General features: G+C 34.8%; 1 protein-coding gene across 1 annotated transcript; it reads left to right on the forward strand.

The window, feature by feature from the left end:
- The first annotated feature begins 623 nt into the window (after positions 1-623).
- Positions 624-13,680, forward strand: LOC110029078. Its single transcript, XM_020731200.1, has 2 exons — positions 624-750; positions 10,143-13,680. The coding sequence occupies exon 2, from the start codon at positions 10,321-10,323 to the stop codon at positions 13,363-13,365; it is 3,045 nt and encodes a 1,014-aa protein (XP_020586859.1). The 5' UTR covers positions 624-750; positions 10,143-10,320; the 3' UTR covers positions 13,366-13,680.
- Positions 13,681-23,104: the final 9,424 nt, after the last annotated feature.

Below are 23,104 nucleotides of genomic sequence, written 5' to 3' on the forward strand. Positions count from 1 at the left end.
TCGGCTAGAAAGTGTGTTCGTGTTCAGCTCGTTAGCAAACGAGCCGAACACGAGCCGTTCAAGAACAAAGAGTCGTTTTGCCCACCTTAATCACGCAACCCTAATCACATAGTCATAAGATGTTAAGGACTGAGGCAAAATTTAAAACATCATTTGAATCAGTTTAATAATTTTTATTCTGTTTTCTTCATCAATACTTTTAATTAATTATAAATATTTGTAGCCTCGTAGTCAATTAATTTTTTTTTAAATACTACTCATCAAATATATATATATATATAATTGATTAGTAGTATTTCGAACTAAAACGAGCCGAACACAAACGAACAAATATTTGGTCGTGTTTGACACGTTAACTTAGTGAACGAGCCGTTAACTTAGTGAACGAGCCGAACATGAGCTTCTTAACGAGCAGAACAGAGCTGTTCGCAAACAATGAGCCGTTTTGACCAGCCTAGGTATATACTTTAAAATATAGTAATTTTGAATGTCACCCGTTAAACTTGATAAGTTAATAGAGTAATGTAATACGAATGCTTATATTTATTGATACGACTATAAATATTGATCTCTGCTGAAATCAAACTCTCCCGAATTACTCAACTGTGGCGGGAGATTTTGGAATTTGGAGTCCCAGCTAGGTTTTCAGAGTTCCGACTTTTTGAGGTTTTGTGGAAATGCGAGTGCTTGGTGGAAGATCCAGCCATCAACTCTAGGCTGGATGCTTGCTGTTTGCTTTTTGGATTTAAGGTAGGTAGACTATGTGTAGGAGTTGGATTAGGGCTTCTGTTACTCTTTCAGCTAGATTGGATGCAGAGCTGCGGTTTATTTGCTACAATTGCCTTTGAAGATACCACTCTTATGCTTTCTTCTCGAGGTTTTGGATTCCCATATTTGGCGTTTTGCCTGGAAATTTTCCGCTTATTTGTTGGCTAACTCCTGCTTCTTTGGGTTATCATCTGTACTGTTGCTGGGATTTATAAGTCTTTTCGTATTATTATTATTATTATTATTTTAATTCTGCTTGTTTTATTTTCAGGGATTTCAGGACGTATCCCGTTAAGAAATCTTTGATTGCTTGGGTTATAATTTACTTTTCATTGGCTATCTTCTATTTTTAAGAAGACAAATACATGTTGATTATCTCTTGAAATTGTAGTTTCGTTATTCGTTGCTCCATTTCAAGATGATTTTATTGAAAGAGTTTTGACTCATAAGGAACATCAAGAGAGAGAGAGGGAGAGAGGAAGGAAAATCAAGAGAGAGAGGGAGGGAGGGAGGGAAAGATCATTATTTGTTGCTCCATTTGAAGATGATTCTGTTGAATGAGTTTTGACTCAGAAGGAACATCAAAAGAGAGGAAGGGAGGGAATGCACATTACTGAATTTTAGGTATTTTACATGTATAAACCTTTGGTTCGACTATCTTATGACTTGGTTTGAAATCAGTCAATCCTGGTTCAACAAGACCTATTCGTTCGACTGTACTGAATCGGGTTTGCCAATTGGCCATTGATAGTCTCCAGGTAGACAAGGCTTAACTCGATCAGCTATTCTAATCTGGTTGCCAACTATTGATCCCTGGAAAAAAAACTCCTGTCGGCAAGCAAGGCTAGAGTGTTGGGCAAAGGGTGAATCACCCTAATCTAGAGGTGTAAGTGAGTTAAGCCGACTTGAGCTTAACTCGATAATTGACTCGTGAACTGAGCTCGATGAGCTAACAAGCCAAGCTCAAGCTTGCCTCGACTAGACTTATTAGCTTGTGGGCCAACTCGTTTAAGTAATATTAATATAAAACATACTCAAAATATATTAAATTTAAAGTATTTATATTTATGTATAAAATATTTTAAAAATAATATTTTGCATTTTATATCAAGTGATTTTTATCATTTCTCTCATAATTGCTCATTTTATTTGTTATTTTATTATAAAATTACATTTAATCAATATTATTTCCTCTCTTTTATAGTATACAAGCCAACTCATGACTTGGTCGTAGAGTTAAGTTCGAGCTTGAACTCAAACTCGATAAAGTTAATCAAGCTGAACCTCAAGCCGAGGGTGGCTCAAGTTTGACTCGACGCGTTTACACCCCTACTATAATCTAATAGGTAGCTCACTCCTAGAAGAGAAAATCCTTCCTGATGTTGTGTTATTATGCTACGACCGGTTCTTGGCCCCAGATGAGAAATCTCAAGGGCGTCCATGAGATGGCTGGTGATACTGAATTCTTCCCTTGAGTTATGTTGTGTCGAGAGGTAGGTCGACGCCTTTGCTTGATTCGATTGGCCTTGGTCTTTGGTTCGGATGACCTGCATTAGGTCGGCCTCTAGCCCTGGTTTAGGTGGTATGATCTAGTCAAGTAGGTTCTTTTGTATTCCATTTGTGAACCTTTGTTCTTCAGCTAGTGGACCGTTGGGCTTTTGCCTATGGATTCTTGGTTTTCCATCTGTAGGCCCTTCTTAGCCACACTTTTTTGTCCTTTTATCTGTTGGATCTCATCGAGATTCATGCAGACACATTTGTGATTTACACATACATTTTAACAAATTTTTAGATTTGTTTTTTCACTAATTTGTTCAATAGTAGGTTTCTATTATGCTTACCCTATGTAACTATGCTCAAAATAATATTTGTTTCCACCTAGCTTTCATGCCTATTGTGATTGTCTAAAGCGACTGAGAAATTTGGAAATGATGCATTGAATTGACATCTTAAGCATGCTACAAAAAATAAATGCTTGATTATCTATAGTTTGTATAAGAAAAGATCTTATTAGGTTGGTCTAAACCAAGTAGCTTGATTGGGTAAGTTAGTCAAAACCAAAATTGACTTGTACATTTAGGTTTAATGTAGACTCTAAGCTTTTTTTTTTATGTTTTAATGTTTGAGAGACATGTTACAAAAATCTCTCATAATCAGTTTAGATTTATGCCAAATAGGTCTACTATGGAAGCTATACATTTATTGTGAGGTTTGATGGAGAAGTACAAAGTGAATAACGAGTATCTACATATGATTTTATGGATTTAGAGAAAGCTTACAATAAGGCTTCAAGAGAAAACATTTGGAGGGTTCTAGAGAATAAAGGTGTTGATATGACTTATATTCAAGTCATTAAAGATATGAATGCTAGAGTTGTTACTTGTGTTCGAACAGGAGGATTAACCAAGTATTTTCCTATTTCAGTTGCATTATCAGAGATCAGCTTTAAGCATATATCTTTTTGCTTTAGTTATGAATACTCTTACTGGACATTTATAGGAGCTTGTACCTTGGTGTATGTTTTTCGCTGATGATATTCTTCTTATGGATAAGACTAAAGTGTTCAGGAAAATCTTCAATTATGGAGGTCTACATGGGAGTCTAAAGGCCTTCGTGTGAGTAGAACTAAAACTGAATACATGGTAGTAGTAGTAGTTCTAGTGACAGGGTTGTAACTATGAGTGATCAAATCATTAAAAGGTATAAACGTTTTAGTTATCTTGGGTCTATTGTTCAAAGTGATGGTGATATAGATGAGGATGTTATTAGTAGAATTCAATATGGTTGGTTGAAATGGTTGGTTGAAGTGGAGTGGTTGAAGTGGAGAAATGCAAACGGGTCTATTGTGTGATAAATAAGTACCGCTTAGACCAAACAACAACAAAGCCTTAATCCCACTACGCGGGGTAAGAAAAAAAATTACTGCTTAAACTGAAAGGAAAATTTTATAAGATGGTGGTGAGATCTACGATGCTCTATGACGCAGATTGTTGGCCTTTAAAAGAGAAGCATAAATTAAACTTAAGTGCTGCTCAGATGAGAATGCTTAGGTGGACGAGTGGCTTAACACTTAGAGGCAAAATGCAAAATAAATATATTTGTGATAGGGTTGGTGTAGCTCCAGTGGCGGACTAGGTTAGATAGAGTCATCTTAGATGGTTTGGTCACATTAAACGTTGACCATCTGATGTCCGGTTCGAAGAGTAGATATTTTAGATTCGATTTATGTTAAGAAAGGCAGAGGTAGACCTAAAAAGACTGGGGCATATTGTATGGGGCATATTGTAGCATATTGTATAAAAAATGATCTTAATTTATTAGAATTAAATGAAAAGATGACACTCAATAAGATGCAATAAAGAAAAAGGATTCAGGTAGCTGACCACACTTAGTGGGATAAATACTTGCTGTTGTTAATGCTTGATAGAGAGAGAGAAAGAGATTTTGCAAGCGTAATGAAATTTATATATAAGAGACATTGATTTGAGGGTTATTTGCCATTCAATGAGAGATTATTTGGATGTTTGATTTAGGAACTTTGAACAATATGACTATAATGTGCTTATTATTATTTTTAAATTTTATATACCTTGGGCTTGAAATTATATTGTTATCATTATATGATTCGTTAAAGCGCTCAAATGAGAAATTTAAAGATCTTTGCTAATACTTCATTATTTATTTATTTATTATTTTGTAATCATTATTTGTTTCAGTATAGACATAGGCAATAAATTTAGCATTTATTAATTATAATTCTTTAATGATATTACTTTTTGCCTAACAAATAGCTTTAGAGTTAGATGAAATTATAATTAACTCACTGGGATTGCGGTTCTTTTGCTCAAGATCCCTAGAGGAAATCACTAGCATCTCCTTTAAAGCTTGTCAAGCGCACACTAATGCTAAAATCATTTTGTTGGAAATTAAAAGTAATTTATATTTATCTAAAAAGGCATGAAAATATTAATAAAAATTTAAAGAATGTTAAAATAATAATCTGAATAATAATTAGTTTAGGCTAATTTGTTGACAAACTTCAGCTCACCTTGAAATAAATTCTTAATCAGGCATTTTCTTACACAACACACATTTCTAGCCTTATTACATATTTCACACCTAAACTTTCATATTCATACACATAGCACTCAAAATATCACATAAAAATAACTCTATTACCACATTTTAAAAAGGAAATGGACATTTTCATGCATATATTTAAAACACAAAAGTGCTATGTATGTAAATATGAAAGTCTAGGTGAGATGTAAATACATAAGAATTGCGTGCTAGGTATGTAAATTTCTGTTTTTTAGTTTCTTTAAATATAGTTCATTTTAATATGAAAAGACTTTGCTCATATAATAAAACAAATTTGAATCGGTCCAAATGTTGAGTTTAAATCAAGCTTGGGCTGATTTAGTTTAATTTGTTTCTATTTTAGATATAAAAAATAGTTTTTTTAAGAAAGATAAATATATTTGATGTAGAACATCAATCTAATCTTGAGAACCCCATTATAAGATCAAGATAAACTGTTTAAGATGCGATCAAGGGCTAGGGAGTTATTATCAAGCAAGGTTTAGTTCAGTGTTTGTCTTAACTTTCATGTCTATTTTTTATCTGTCTTCTACAAATATTTTTTAAATATAATCATTTTTTAATTTCTGTTATAGTTTTGCCTTGTATATATTTTAACGCTTTTATTTCTTCCTTGCTTGACTTCAACGTTCTCATGCTAATATTGTGTTTTAGGTTTTGGATTGGCATTCATGGTTTTAATTTCAATTTAACCCTTATTAAACTTTTAAACCTTGAATCTTTTCTTATTTTGGTTAATGTTTGTCTTAACTTTCACAACCTTGATTGTACTTGTGTAAAAAATCTTGTTTATTTTTCATTGCTTTGTCTTCTACATCCATTCTTTTAATATAATCATTTCTTAATCTATCATTTATAGTTTTGCCGCTTATATATTTTAACACTTTTATTTTTTTCTTGCTTGACTTCTTCAACATTCTCATGTTAATATTGTGTTTTAGGTTTTGGATTGGCATTCATAGTTTTATATTTTGCAAAACATTAATTCAAAATTATATTCAAAATATTTAAGAGCGAACAATTTTAGATTAGCATACTGTATGCTGATAGGTGAAAACATCATTATACAATATTTATATCATATTAAAATATTTTTAATATTTACATCATCTGGTTTATCCCCAGTTGAATTATTAAACCTTGAATCTCTTTTTATCTTGCTTCATTGTCCGACTTAACTTTCACGACCATGGTTGTACTCGTGCAAAAATTCATGTCTATTTTTCATCGCTTTGTCTTCTAACATAATTTCTTTAATATAATCATTCATTAACCTATCATTTAAGTTTTGCAACTTAAATATTTTAATGCTTTTATTTCTTCTTTGCTTAACATTGTCATTGTCAGTCCCAAACCCTAATGTGGAAAGTGGAGAGTTGTGTTAAGTCGACAACCAGCGTAAAGCTTATCAAAATAAAATCATGACATGAATCATTTTGAACATTGTGTATGTGCTAGGGCGTCCCTTAGAAGCGACATACTGTTTAAACTGGATACAATGAAAAGTGTGCAAGGGCCGCTACACCGGCGCCCTGGTGTAGTGTCAAATAAGCAAGGTTCCCACATTACAGACGGAAGTGGGTAAAAAAGTTAGTCCATGAAACTAATGAAACAAATATTATGATAGGATCTTAGAATATAGATACTCTCAATGGTAAGTTAATGGAATTAGTTGATATTATGATGCATAGTAAGATTAATATCTTATGTATTCAAGAAACTAAATGGGTTGGAAAAAAGGTTAAGTAGATTGATAACTTAGGTTTTAAACTTTAGTATTCTGGGAAGAGTTGCACTAGAAATGGTGTATGTGTAATTATAGATAAGAGTTTGAAAGATAATGTTGTAAAAATTAATAAAGTTGGAGATAAAATTATAGCCCTAAAATTATTATTGATACTAAGATTTCTAATATTATAAGTGTTTATGCTTCTTAAGTAGGTTTAGATATAAGGTCTAAAGATAAATTCTGGATTGACTTAGAAGATTTAATGCAAATGATACCTCTTGAAGAAAGAATTTTTATTGGAGGAGATTTAAACGGACATGTCAGTAGAGTGGTAGAAGATTTAAAAAATATTCATGGTGGCTACGGTTTTGGAGTGATTAATGAAGAAGGTAGAGACATTTTAGATTTTGTTTTAGCTTATGATTTTGTTATTACTAATACTTTATTCATGAAAAGAGATGAGCATCTTATTACTTATAAGAATGGACCTAATAAAACACAAATTGATTACTTTCTTATGAGAAGAAGAGATCGTTAAGATTGTAAAGATTGTAAGGTCATTCCAAGTGAAGATTTAAATACCCAATATCGATTATTAGTTCTAGATTTTAAGATAAAGAGTTGTAAAATAAAGAATACTATGACTCATTATCGCAGAATTAGATGAGGGAACCTAAAAGACACAAATGAAATTATTTTTATGAATAAAATTCAATATTTCAAAATTTGGGATGTTCATGAAGAAAAGTAACAAACACTATTAAACAAGTAGCAAATGATGTATTTGGAGAATCAAAAGGAAAAATTTTATAAATAAAAATAGTTGGTGATGGAATAATAATGTGCAAGAAGGATAAAATATAAGAAGATATGTTATGAAAATTGGTTTAGATGTAAAAGCTTAGAGAACTGAGAAAAATATTAAACGGACCGCAAGGAGTGGTCCGCAAGGAGTCTTAAAGAACAATCTGTGACGCTAAAAATTCTTCTTTTAGTGATCTTTATAACAGATTAGATACTAAGGGGGGTGAACAATATATGTATAAACTAGCCAAACAAAGAGAAAAGAAAGGTAAAAATTTAACTCAAGTAAAATGTATTAAAGATAAAAATCAAAAAGTGTTTTTCTTAGAAAAAGTTATTCTACATAGGAGGACGAGTTATTCTGATAAACATTTTAATGAAGTTTCTGAAAATATGATCGACCTTAGTGATCTTATGATCGTTAATAATAGTAAAACGTTTTATTTTAAAATTTCATTAGTAAAAAAGAAGTTTAGGAGACTTTAAAGAAAACCAAGGGTGGAATGTCTGTAGGACTTGATGATGTCCCAATTGAAGTGTAAAATTTTTTAGGAGATTTAGGAGTTTCTTGACTTACTAAACTCTTTAATATTATTTTAAAAACTAAAAAAGATGTCTGAGGAGTGGAGGAAGGGTATTTTGGTCCCCATTTTTAATAATAAAGGGGATGCACAGGATTGTGCAAATTATAGAGGAATTAAGTTGATGTGTCATACTTAAAAATTATTGGAGAGGGTAATTGAACATAGGTTAAGAAGTATTACAAAAATTTCTCATAATCAATTTGGATTTATGCTGGGTAGGTCTACTGTGGAAGCTATACATTTATTGAGAAGTTTGATGGAGAAGTTCAGAGATAATAAGGAGGATCTATATTTGATTTTTATTGATTTAGAAAAATCTTACGATAAGATTCCAAGAGATATCCATTGGAGAGTTCTTGAGAAGAAAGGTGTTGATATGAATTATATTCAAGTCATTATAGATATGTATACTAGAGCTGTTACTTATGTTCGAACTGAAGGAGGATTGACCAATTATTTTTCTATTTCTGTTGGATTACATCAGGGATTGGCTTTAAGCCCATATCTTTGTGCTTGAATTATGGATGGTCTTACTGGACATTTACAGGAGGATGTACCTTGGTGTATGTTTTTTACTGATGATATACTTCTCGTGGATAATACGAGAGAAAAAACCCAGGAAAAACTTGAATTATGGAGGTCCACATTGGATTCTAAAGGCCTTCATTTGAGTAGAACTAAAAATGAATACATGGAATGCAATTTTAGTAGTAGTAGCTCTAGTGACAGAAGTGTAATTTTGGGTGATCAAATTATTAAAAGATATGAACGATTTAGATATCCCGGTCTATTGTTCAAATCGATGGTGATATAGATGGGGATGTTTATAGTAGAATTCAAATTGATTATTGATTGGTTGAAGTGGAGGAAGTGGAGGAATGCTTCGGGCCTTTTGTGTGATAGAAAAGTACCGCTTAGTCTGAAAGGAAAATTTTAAAGGATGGCGGTGAGACCTGCAATGCTCTATGACACTGAATGTTGGCCTTTAAAAGAGAAGCATAATACTAAGTTAAGTGTTGTCGAGATGAGAATGATTAGGTGGATGAGTCTCTTTACACTTCGAGACAATGCGAAATGAATATCTTTGTGATAGGGTTGTTGTAGAGTAACAAACAAACTTAGAGAGATTCATCTTAGATGGTTTAGTCACATTAAACGTCGATCATCTGATGATTCAATTAGGAGAGTAGATGTTTTAGATTCGACTTATGTTAAAAAAGGTAAAGGTGGATCTAGGAAGACTTGGACTTATTGTATAAAAAATGATCTTAATTTATTTGAACTAAATGAAAATATGACACTAAATAAGACGCAATGGAGAAAAAAGACTCATGTAGCCAACCCACGTAGTGGGATTAAGGCTTGTGTTGTTGTTGTATTTCTTCCTTGCTTGACCACTTCAACTTTCTCATGTTAATATTGTATTTTAGGCTTTTGATTGATATTCTTGTTTTAAAGTTTGCAAAATATTGATTCAAAATTATATTCAGATATTCAAAAATAAAATATCTTAGATTAGAATATTGTATATTGATTAGTGAAAATATCATTATTATATCATTTAATATTTGCATCATTAAGTTTAATCCTTGTTGAACCATTAAACCTTGAATCACTCCGTATTTTGGTTCAATGTCTGGCTTAGCTTTCACGAACTCGGTTGTACTTGTGCAAAAATTCATGTTTATTTTCCATTGCTGTCTTCTACAATAATTTCTTTAATATACCTATTTTCTTAATCCATCATTCATAGTTTTGTCTTGTATATATTTTTTCGCTTTTGAACTCTGAACCGAACCTCCATGACTAATTGAAAACTAAAACCAAGCATGTTATTAAATTACTAGATTGAAGCCTTCTTAATTCTCATCATTGAACCTATGGGAGAACATGGAAATAGGATTTATATGGCTTAGCATTCCTGAAATTTTTAGCTTTTCATGATTATGTTAGATTATGGTTGTAGAGCTATGTAGCTGTTAAATATTTTATCAAGTATTCAGATCGATTTTTGCTTTCATTGGCTTCCTCTTTGTCTGCTTTATACTCTTACACATACCGATATGCGTGGTCGTGCTTGAACCTTCCTAATTTTTGTCACATTAGATTATCATAAGCTCTTCTTAATACTTGATACAACTTTTGCAATTTCTCAGGAATTGGTTTTCAGACGGCTTGCATGGTAATAACGATTTATTGTAGTCATCTGAAGATACGCTTATCGATAAAGGATATAATTTTTTCATTGGTTGAACGTAAAAATGCACAAATGGCAAGTGTGATTTATCTTTGTCCGCCCATCTTGCATGAGAGAGTTCCTGTGATTATAACAAAATGGAATGCAACAAAGAAGATGCCATCAGAGCTAAGGACATTGCTGAAAAGAAAATGCAGATCAGAGATTTTGCTGGCGCTAAGAAGCTGCTGCTTATGGCTTTGCATCTCTGCCCAGATATTGAGAATGCCTCACACATGCTCACTGTTTGTGAAGTGCATTGCTCTGCTGAAAAGTTGGTCAATGCTCAGACAGATCATTACGGAGTTCTTCAGGTGGAGTCATCGGCTGATGAAGCATTGATCAGGAAGCAGTATCGTAGGCTTGCTCTTCTTCTTCATCCTGACAAGAACAGGTTTGCAGGTGCTGAAGCTGCATTTAAGCTGGTTGGAGAAGCATATAAGGTACTGTCTGATCAAGCAAGCCGCCAAGTTTATGATTCAAAAAGAAGTGTTCGGATGAGAACTGTGTCTTCATGGAAGCCTTCCCAGCATTTTAAACACGCCAGCAGCAATGCTGGGGCTCCAAACTATTCTTCAGTCAATCAACCTGGTGGAATAAAACAGCATAATAAGCAGTCGCCTTTAGATTTCCTTGCTTCCCATTATTTCTGGTCTGTTTGTATTTACTGCTACTATTTCCTCTGTATTCCTCGGGCTCTTCTGAATAGGGAGGTGGAATGTCACAAATGCCTTAAAAAATTTTGTGCATATGAGGTGAGACACCAAAATGTTCCACCTTTTGGTTCGGGTTCTGGATTCGTCTGGGAATACACTGGTTTTCATCAGACTGATGTTCCTACTCAGTACTTTCATACTCATGGCAGCCAAACCCATTTTGGAAATTCTTCAGGGGCAAGGGTACATGAAAATGTGGTCAGGCCTCCCACTGTATCAAAACCTTCGAAATCTGTAACTGCTACTAAGCATGGACGTTGTGCTACTGACAAGGAGGACAAGGCCGAGTCTGGTGGGATTGGTGATGAGTTAAAGCCTGAAAATGGCAAAACGGGTCAGAAATCAGCAATGAGTTCATTACATGGTGCATGCCAGAGAAGAAACAGGACTACTAATGATAATGATAATATTAAGGAGGTTCGCCCGACAGATGTTGAGGATGGTTCCACAAGTGGCAGATATCCACGGAGGTCAACAAGGTGCAAGAAAAATGTCATTTATAAAGAAGAGGAAATAGAAGATGATTTTGAATGTCCTAAAAGGTTGAGAAAGTTTGGATCATACAGCACTAAGAACAGGCGCATCTCTTCTCCTGAGGTAGTAACCAATGGTGTGAAGAAGAAAACCAATGAGATTCCTGCTTCTGAAGACGAGATTATGGATGAGCAAATAGGTGCAGATCACTGTGAAGATAATTTGCCTAGAGGGAGTGGTCTAGAGAAACGCATGATGCCTGAAAGCAAGGAAGCAGTTTGTAAGAAAAGAACAAGCTCCCAAGCTAATTCTGCTGCCGATTCAAGGTCTAGAACACAAGTTGATTTTTCGTTCTCTTATGCAGATCCAGAATTTTATGACTTTGATATGGATAGAGATCAGAGTAAATTTGCAGTGAATCAGATCTGGGCTGTGTATGATGATGATGATGGAATGCCCCGGTACTATGCTTTGATTCAGAAAGTTTTTGCTCCAGGTTTCAAGCTGCAGTACACCTGGCTAGAATACAATCCCATGAGTTCAGCTGAAAAAGCTTGGGTAAAAGCTGGTTTGCCAACAGCTTGTGGTAATTTTAAACATGGAAAGGTGTGCAGCACAAAATGTCAGCTAATGTTCTCTCATCTCATTTGTGTTGAGAAAGGTGGAGGAAGTACATATAATATCTATCCAAAGAAGGGAGAGGTTTGGGCCCTTTTCAATGACTGGGATATGCAATGGAGCTCCACAGAAGAGAACCCTAGGACATATTCATACGAATTTGTTGAAGTTGTTTCAGATTATGCATCAGGCCAAGACTTCATTGTAAGCCATTTGGTCAAGGTCAGAGGATATCTGTACCTGTTTGCCCGAGCTCAGGACAAAGGGGTCACTGTGATACCCACCGGGCAGTTACTTAAATTTTCCCACTGTATACCATACTGTAGAGTTTCTGTAGAACGAGAAGGAATTCCAAGAGATTCGTTTGAACTTGATCCGGCTGCTTTGTCTGACAGTGCTGTGAGTAACGCTGATGCTGGTGGTGTTCATGCTGCTGAAGTTTTGGATGTCAAGTCTGGCGATCCATGTCAAAGGCCTGTTGCTGATAAAGATAAACTCGTAGTTAATTTAATTAGAAGTTTGAGACCTAGCCAGCATGTTATAGAAACTGCTGGCAGAAAGACCAGAAACCATGATTTCAGTAATTTAGATAGAGATATTAAAGATTCTAGCTCTAATGGACAGGAATCTGATAATCTTGAATTCTTTAACTTCCAAAAAGATAGAGCAGAGGAGAAGTTTAAACAAGGCCAGATTTGGGGACTTTATAGTGACCTGGATGAGTACCCTAATTACTATGCTTGGGTAAGTTCAGCTTCATGGGAAACAACTGGCTTAACTGTGAAGTGGCTGGAGTTTTCTCCTCAGACTAAGGAGGAGAAATTGTGGTCAAAGAATGGCCTACCTGTCAGCTGCGGAAGGTTCAAACTTACATCAAAAGTTGCCCAATATGATTTAACCCATGCCTTCTCTCATTTGGTGCATGCACAGCCTCTCAGGAAAAATAATTTTTTTGAGATATATCCTAATAGTGGTGAGGTTTGGGCTGTGTTCAGTAACTGGAGTCTTAAATGGATATCCACCGAATTCAGACAAGTTGCAGATTACAGTGTAGTAGAGGTGATTGAGCGAGATAAATGTGTGATAAAAGTGATAACCTTGACTAAGGTCAAGGGTTATAAATACGTTTTTATGCCTAAAATGAGAAGTGTAGCTGACATGGAGATACCCATTGATGAATGCTTGAGATTCTCCCATCAAATACCTGCTTTTCGATTGACTGATCAAGAATCTGGAAAGTTGAAGGACTGTTGGGTACTTGATCCCGATTCAATCCCAAAGAACTTATTGACTATAAAGCCTCGACTACCATTGAACCTCATACATGCTAATTAAATGCAGCTATGAACAGGGATAGGGTATCAAGAAGAATGACCAAGTTCTTTAGGTTAACCAACATACACAGAGTCAAATCAGTCTTATTATCTCAGGCTTACTGCTCAAGCACTTGGTGAACAGGAGCAGCCACCTGCTTTACACGTTTGGGTAATTGTATTTTCTCAATAATCGTTTTTAGGTAGTTAGCATCATATATTTTTTTTAATCACTCAAATATCATTCTGAGGAGGCAGCCTTCTGGTTTCAATTATATATGCATTTAAGTGGAGGAATGCTTCAGGCCTTTTGTGTGATACAAAAGTACCGTTTAGACTGAAAGGAAAATTTTATAAGACGGTGGTGAGACCTGCAATGCTCTATGGCGCTGAATGTTGGCCTTTAAAAGAGAAACATAATAATAAGTTAAGTGTTGCCGAGTGAGAATGATTAGGTGGATGAGTGGCTTTACACTTAGAGACAAAATGCGAAATGAATATATCGGTGATAGGGTTGGTGTAGCTCTTGTGACCGAAAAAATTAGAGAAAGTCGTCTTAGATGGTTTGGTCACATTAAACGTCGACCATCTGATGATTTGATTAGGAGAGTAGATGTTTTAGATTCAACTTGTGTTAAGAAAGGCAGAGGTAGACCTAAGAAGACTACACGGGGACGACGTGGGATTAAGGCTTTGTTGTTGTTGTTGTTGTTATGTTGTAGGGCTAGTTTTGTGCTTTTGTGATTCTGGTGCTCCTTTGTAATCCTCTGTGGACAAGGCAGAGAAAAACTTGATGCTTCACTCTCTCCTCAAATCTGCTTGAATTAAGTTTTTTCAGTACTTAGTTGAATGTGTTTGAAAATCAGTGAAATCATTGCATCTTTAGCGGTCATTATTGAATACCAGACTTTTTAGATTAAGTTTTATTAACCATCTGCAGTTAGTATAGATTCACAAAATATATGATTTTATGGCCTTATAATTTAGAATCATATTAGATTTTATTTTAGCGTAGATTTTGTTATTGCTAATACTTTAATTAAGAAAAGAGATGGTCATATTATTACTTATAAGAGTGGATCTAATAAGGCACAAATTGATTATTTTTTTATGAGAAAAAAAGATCGTCGAGATCATAGAGATTCTAAGGTTATTCTAAGTGAAAGTTTAAGTACCGAACGTCGATTATTAGTTCTGGATTTTAAGATTAATTGTAAGTTAAAGAATACAAGAAAATATTATAATAGAATTAGTTGGGGGCACCCACAAGACACAAATAATATTTTTTAATGAATAAATTCAAGATTTCAAGATTTAAGATGCTCATGAAGAAATAAATTTTATTTGGGATAAAAAGGAAAACAAGTACTGTTAAACAAGTACTGTTAAACAAGTGACAAAGATGTACTTGAAGAATCAAAAGGAAAAAAAATTATAATTAAAAATAATTGGTTTTGAATAATAATGTGCAAGAAAAGATAAAACATAAGAAGTATTATAAAATTTGGTTTAAATGTAAAATCTTAGAGAATTGGGAAAATATAAAGTGGCTCGTAGGGAGTCTAAGAGAACAATTTTTTTACGCTAAAAATGTTGTTTTTAGTGATCATTATAATAGATTATATACTAAATATGGTGGAAAATATATGTATAATCTAGCCAAACAAAGAAAAAAAAAGTAAAGATTTAATTCAATTAAAGTGTATTAAAGATGTAAATAAGAAAAAGTGTTTTTCTTATATGAAGGTATACAACATAGGGGGTGAGCTATTTTGATAAAATTTTCAATATAGTTTCTAAAAATATGATTGACCATAGTGATTTTATTATTATTAAAAACAAAACTTTTATTTTAGTATTTTAAAAATATGATTGACCATAGTTTTGTAACTATGGGTGATCAAATCATTAAAAGGTGTGATTGCTTTAAATATCTCGGGTCTATAGTTCAAAGTGATGGTGATATAGATGGGGATGTTATTAGTAGAATTCATGATAACTTGGTTGGTTGAAGTGAAGGAATGCATCTGGTCTATTGTGTGATAGAAAAGTTTTGCTTAGATTGAAAGGAAAATTTTATAAGATGGTAGTGGACGTGCTATGCTCTATAGCACAAAATGTTGACATTTAAAATAGAAGCATAAAACAAAGTTTAGGGTTGTTGAGATGAGAATGCTTAGGTGGATAAGTGGCTCGACACTTGGAGACAAAATGTGAAATAAATGTATCTGTGATAGGGTTGGTGTAGCTCTAGTGATGGACAAGATTAGGGAGTCGTCTTAGATAGTTTGTTCACATTAAACATTAACCATCTGATTAACTTTTTTAGGAGAGTAGATATTTTAGATTCGACTTATGTTAAGAAAGGTAGAAGTAGACCTAAAAAGACTGGGGCATGTTGTATAAAAAATGATTTTAATTTATTAGAATTAAATGAAAATGCGATATTTAATAGGACGCAATGAAGAAAAATGATTCATGTAGCCGACTCCACTTAGTGCAATAAAGGCTCGTTGTTATTGTTGTATAGTTTAACGCTTGCCTCAATAATTTGGCAAATGTTCCCTTCTCCCTGTTTTTCATAGTAGTTTGAGTTGTTTATTTATTGTTCTTCTCCGTTGTTAAAGCTATTCACTTTTTGGTCATTTTTCTCTTCTTTTTTGCCCACTAGTTTTTTTATATGTTTCTCGTTGGTTCTTATTGCCAGTGCTAACAACATATTGCTCATAAGCTTTATAAAAATGTTTCTTCATGCCTAATATTTACACCATTTTTTTTTTCTTCACATTGCCTCCCTCTCTTCACCTCCAGTCGATCTCTCAATCTCACGAGTAATTTTTTATCTGTAGGTTCTTTCATCTGTTCTTCATTTGTCATTTGCTCTTTTTTTGGCTAAGAGATTGCTGTAAATTATAGTTCTTTAAAATATCATTATATTTGTTGCAGTCTATCATCTGACATGATTTAAGTTTGGTTGATCAAATAATCATCGTGTGTGCATAATATGTGTAGTAATATGAAACTCGAATGCATAAAGTCTGTTCTTTGCTTAGCACTTTAAAACATTTTGAAAATACTAAATACTGTCTCTACCCAACTCCTTATACTAATCACTGCTTTAGAACATAAATTGCTATTCTGTATCAAATTTTCCTTCAGAATAGTATGGTATTATGAACATTTTCTTAGGATTTGATTTTGTTGCAGCAAAGCACATATAATAACACGAACCACTGTGAATGGACACTGTATGTGCTATAAACAAACTTCAACCTAAATTGAGCTTGTATTAATCTGATTGTAGCTCTGGTTTGCTGCGCTCTACTTTTATATGCAGAAACTTTGGATGCTAGAACTAGGATTATATTTATTCACTCTGACATAACTAGGATTTTATTTTGTATCAATCTGTTATCTTGAAATGGACAGCTTAGTTACAAAACTAAGCTGCCCTACAAAGGACTCCCAATTCGGTTTAGATTGGGAGGACCTCTAACACCCTATATCGCATCAGACAACCATCTAATTATATAAAATGTATGCTGGACTAGTCAGATTGGAAAGCAAGAGTATTTTTTTTGGGTCATGCAACATATATGCAGTGATCTAAGATGTTCTATAGTATGCAAGGAGGATATATTCATGCATTTTATGATTATTTTAAAACTAGCTCAAAAGCAACGCAGAAAAGAATATAAAAAAATAAATAATAGATTTTAATATCATGAATATTTTAATTTTAAATTTTATCATGATAAATATTTTAAAATTGAGCTTGTTTGGGATCACTTTTTGTTTTTGTTTTTTTTGTTTTGTTTTTTTTTTAAATTTTATTTTCAAAACATCAAAAATATAAAAATTGTGTTTTTGCTGTTTAAAAAACATGTTATTCAAAGTATTTTCTGTGCGAGGCTCTGTCGTCGGTCGCGGGCTGCTTGCCACAGTTGGTTGCCACCTGCAGCTCGCCGCCGACACCGTTTGCCGCCAGCCGCGAGCCTTAGTTAGTTGTAGACGCGGCCCTTAGCCAGTTGCAGCCGCCACCTGGCTTCTGCCATGGGTTACCTACCGCCTACTGCCCACAGGTAATACTTTGTGCTGGGTGGAGCAAGGAAGGCGTATATGCCAGGGCGACAAAGCTTAATACTGGAGCGCACGTGAACCCAACTGTTTTATAAAATAGAGTTTTTCTTAGAAAAAATACCCAACCAAACATTTTTTTTTTGTTTTTAAAAATATTTGAATCATAATAGTACCAAATGCATCTTCTAAAAGCATAAAATATAAAATAAAACAAAAACAAAACAAACTAAAAATAAAAAACAAAAATAGAAAACATACAATGATCTCAAACAGGCTTTTAGCTTTTATAACAAAGATTTTATCATAAATAACATAATCGTGATTATATCCAGACAAATCACGTGATATGAGATAGAGTGAACATATGCAAAGTACAGTAAAAAATGGTCAATATAAAAGAATAAAAGCTCGGGTGCTGCTGGGTCGGCTACAATCCAAAAATAAAATGGCGGTCGGTTTATGTAATATATATTAGATCTTACAACCTATATAATTGAAATTAAGACATGAGGCACAAATAAATAGTTGTTGGTCCTAGTCACACGGTCATCGCTCTGAGATTTGTGCTGATCCTATTTTTAGTACAGACTCTTTTAAAGAACTCTAAAAATTACATAGAGAAAATCTAATAAAAGACTCGACTTGCAAAACAAATGTTAGCATATGTTATCCCATGCAACATACAAGAGGTCATATCCGATAGAATGAGAGATAAACTCCTATAGAAAATGTATTAATTCAAATCATTATCAAGCTCCTCCCCATTGGCCACAGCGCCATGTAGAGGAAATCCACCCACACATGCTAATGCTTAAGCTTCAAACTCAGTAAAACATGTAAAAAACAGTGTACAACAACTAGCACAAACTAATGAACAATAATTGTGCATGAAAACCTTTAACTACATCGTAACCTTGATTGTAAAAAGAAACTATAAGGTGTTGCTTATGCATAAATCTATGTGCAAGACGTGCAAGTGCATGGGCTAAGGGTCTTCTTATAGGATCTTGATGGGGTCACCAAGTTTGCTTCATTCCAAGCATCTGAGTGGGCTAATCCTCATCATGACGCGTGACGAACATTAACCTAGGCCTATGCTTGGAATGATCCTACGAGATTCGATAATAACATGATCACTTGCATTATTCGTCTGGACAGACTGAAGGGTAATGCTTCTTTCTCTGTTATCACCACATGTGCAACTAAGTGTTGTCTGGGTATAGCCACCAACATGCAGACTCATGAGACCTAGACCTACAACATGCAATGGGAAACATGATCATACTTATAAAAGTAAGACCCTACATGCATAAACAGACAAGAGTAATGCGTAAGCATGCCAAAAGGATACACCTTATAGGAGGATAAAATCAAGGAAAAATAAATGCAAAATGCATGATCATCAGCCTTTTGAGGAAGGTGAAAGCCTCAAAAGCTTGAAATCAAATTCCAAATGTCATGAAAAATGATTGAAAAAATTCATGCAAATAAGGATCAAATGCAGAACATACATGTGCAAAGAATCACATGCTAACGAATACAGAAGATGCAAGAATTTTCTCTCCTCTCGTAAAGAGGTTGCTATGATGCTGTGAAGATGACTTTATAGAGCGATCTTCGCAATCTGGAGATGCAGGGAGTATGCCAACACACAATGCAAACTAAACCTAGCCAGTGACATAACTCGGACATAATCCTACACGTCTCACACAAGTGGTATGCAAAAGGTGAAAAACGGAAGAAAACAAGTTACATTGAGCAATGTTGGCAAACGACAGAACCAACATAAGCTCTGTCGATCATTTGGGAAAAACAAAATCGTCATCCATGTTGAAGGATATACCAACGGTTCAGGAGGGTGAGTTCTAGGGTCAAGGATCCATAATGTTGGAAGACCCACTTGTTCCGAATAATCAAGTTTGATCTACAGACATGATTGAAGTGCCAAAAGAGGTCGTCATCCATATATAAGGGTGTACAAACAACAGAGAAAAATTATCGTACTTCCTGTCATGCAAAAGTCAAGAAAAGAATCTCAAACCGCTAAGATTGGTCCTGACTGGACGACAAGTGTCATATATTCACTGCACTTTCCAAAGTTTTGGATCAACTACACGACCTGTGAAACATAATAAGGTAGCAATTCGGTTAACTCTCGACATCGTAGCATGATCCCGAGAGTATAACTGTGTAAAAATTATATAGTTGATTCCGCTATGCAATGATGTCAAAAGCTTGATGCAATATTTTATTAATAAAAAATTTAAACAATTAATATTGGGATTCTACGCAAGTATACATATCGTTATCAAGAAATAAATGAATTTCTATTTAAGCCTCAAATATCGATTCCACGGGGAATGTTTAAATTTGAAATGATAAATTTACTAGGAAATTCACAGAAAGTCAAAACGAAATTACAATCACTAATTTTGAATGTTGAGATATTATCAGAATTAAATTATTTAACTAATAACAAAACTGAAATACAAAGTTTAAACGGTAACTACTAAACTATTAAACTATGTTTATATGATGAAGATTTCTTATGTGAAAAAACATCTTTCCCACTACAATGAGGTTTTGGTAAAATGAGATGAGATAAATGATTCTAATATGTATTGTACCAAATAGGAGCAGTTTTAATTCTCTACCCTGATATAGTGTTATAGAAAATCATTGGCTAATCACAGGTTTAGTCCCTAAATTCGTGGCTAGGCTAGGAGGATGCTGGCTCTTACTCCAGAGCTCTCCTTCCCTTCACCTAAAGGCTAACTCTCACTTTAGTTTTTAAACACTAAGATCGAATTGAGGATTTTAGTCTGTCACCCTAAAGATTCTCTAATTCTACACCCAACAAATTATATTTCTCTATTTATTTGCACTTAATTCCATGAACGAAATTCTCCTTCATGGAATCAAATGTGATCATCACTCTGTTGTAGAACTCATACTCTATTTTCCGGATCATATGTTTCACAACAAATTTTAACAATTCAATTGGCCAGATCGAAAAGTAAATTAAGTTCGGAGTTGAAAAATCATCACATTCATTTCACCATATCTCAGAGTAGGGAAAAAGATAAAGTAAACTACTCAGACTTCATGAGAAAGATACAACATAACACAAATTTCATATATAAACGAAAGTTCATACAACACTAATAAACAAACAATACTTATTTGAAGCTCTTTCTCAAAGCAAATCCTTGTAGCCTCTTCTAGGAACTGTAGGAAGAAGAAGTCTCTCACTTTTCTCCTTCTCCTACACTCTTAGAGAAGAATTCACACTTAATCTCACCACAAAACTCTAAATTATAAGAACAATGGACTCTAAATGGTTGTGGAATGAAAAATGAAAAAAAAATGTGTGATGCATAGAAGGTTGAATTGAGACAATGAAATGTAAGGAAGAGTCACTTTTCTGATCAATTTTGGCCCCAAATAAAGCCTAGAGTCGGTTCTCCAATAGGTGCCTCTAAAAACATTTCAAAAAGCGTTCAAATTCGTTGAATATTCTAGAAATAAGGGCTGAACTGACATTGACACCGTTGGCGCCCATTCTGGCGCTGTCGGCGTCAGTGTTTCGTAATTTAATTCGCTGCTCTCTGTCAAGCGGTGCCATTGACACTGAGTAAAATTCACCATCTGTTCTGTTGGTCTGCGCCGTCGGCGCTACTCTTGGCGCCGTCGGCCCTGAGCATTTCTTCAAAAACGCAATTTTGACTCTAAATGCCATCTTTTTTGCTTTATTTTTTGCTTCAAGTCCTAAAAATCAACAATCTGCAAGAAAACATAAAAATACCTTTCATTAAAATGCAATATCATCAAAAATGAGTATAAAATATGGGTCTAAATGAGTATAAATTGGTGTATCATAGCACCAAAAGCCATCACTACTACCATCGGAAATGGATGTTATGCTATATTTCTATCAATAAGAGATACAACACTGAACCACATAGTAGCGACTAGTGTTGGGTCACCAAAAGCGATGTTGCGACTCTAGCGGAAGTGGAAATAAAATCCGCTTAAGGTCACAATGCTGATGCTGAGAGCAATGTTACGACTTGGTATTGCGGGCTTGACACTATTGTACTGAAAAGCAACACCTGAAACTGGTGGAAACAGAACTAGGAGGCCTTGTGACATTACAGAACATTGACACACAACTACCAATAGGGTTATACAATGATTGGGCACCGAGAAATGTGAACTCTCATTTTATATAGAAAGGGAACTAGGCCATAATGACCAAAGAACGACATTACAACACTAGAGAAAATGAAGGCCCTATGTTCAACTGAGCACTAAGAAAATTGTGGCTAAGACAGGGAAACACAAGGATCTAATCTAGGCATCCTCTAACAACAACCTAGCCTAATTCGTCTAACACACAACATATGGCTTTTCTAGAAAGGAAAATCATACAAGCAGAAAGATTTTCACCTATACAAAGGTTGAGCGACACCCAAAGCTTTAAAGATTGCTTGATTACTTCACTGGCTCTCACGAACACCACGAATGACAACACTAGCGTTAGGAGGTTCTGCACACAAATTAGGAAAGGAGGGAAGCAGGAGGAAACCCCACTCTCTTGTGGTTGGAAGGAAGGGAAAGCTACTAGAAGCTCTAACCAACCCCTGCGTCTTCAAGAAGCTCCAAGAAGGCTGAACTAGATCCAAAATATTGCTAAATACTCAACAAATCTAACCAAAGGGCCAAACAAACAAAATTGTCAGCCCTTGGAAAAGCCTAAGGATACCCCATTTATAGGGCAAAAGTCGGTGTAGCGCTGTGACATCGACATGTCAAATGCCATGTCAGCCGAAATGAAAAAAATACAGTTCAAAGCTTGCCTTGTCTCAATTTAACCACCACGACTCCAGGAGCAGTGTTGGAGTGCCTCAGACGTGGCTGATGCCACATCAACAAACATCATTGTGGCTGTCGAATTAGAAGTCGCCATCGAGACCCTAATTGTCAGGGGGGTCGCGATACTGGGAGCAGCACTGCGACAATGCAGACAAATCAAATGCCATGTCAGCGCCCAAAATGATGCATGTCAAATGGAGACAATCGGAGTTGTGACCATGGTAAGGGGCAACAACACCAAGCCAAGGGGCACTCAGAGGTTTTGGACGAAGAGTTAGTAAACACCCTGAGCAAAAAATAAAATAAAACACGCAAACAACGTATCAGAATGTCATGATATTATTAAGGATGCAAAATAGATTGTATATTCCCAACAATTTACATATGGGAAAAATAACACATCAGTACGACTAAAAAGAGAGGGAAATACAAAAAAAACAACAACAAAAAAAGAATGGGGGCGTCACAGAACCCCTAAGCATCAGGTAACCATCTGCCTTCTGTGGTGTGGTTGTTCGTTGTCTTGCTTGTTCCTCTTGCTAGACTACAATCATGAGGAGAATGTTAGAGTGTTTTCTTGCACCTTTCACAATCTTCCTCTTGCCATTGGGCCAACATATCTTGCTATTGCTTGATATGCTTGAGCCAACCCATGATGGAGTCCATCTGCTCTAGGAGAATGTCTACCTTCTAGTTGGGCATAGTGACATCTTCCCGTAACGTGCAGACATGCTCGGACAAAGGAATGCTATGAAATGTTGCACTGTGATGAAGCCATGCATTCTTACACAAGCTTCTCTAGGGCA

Source organism: Phalaenopsis equestris, unplaced genomic scaffold, assembly GCF_001263595.1.
Source record: "Phalaenopsis equestris unplaced genomic scaffold, ASM126359v1 Scaffold000545, whole genome shotgun sequence".
Lineage (NCBI taxonomy): Eukaryota > Viridiplantae > Streptophyta > Magnoliopsida > Asparagales > Orchidaceae > Phalaenopsis > Phalaenopsis equestris.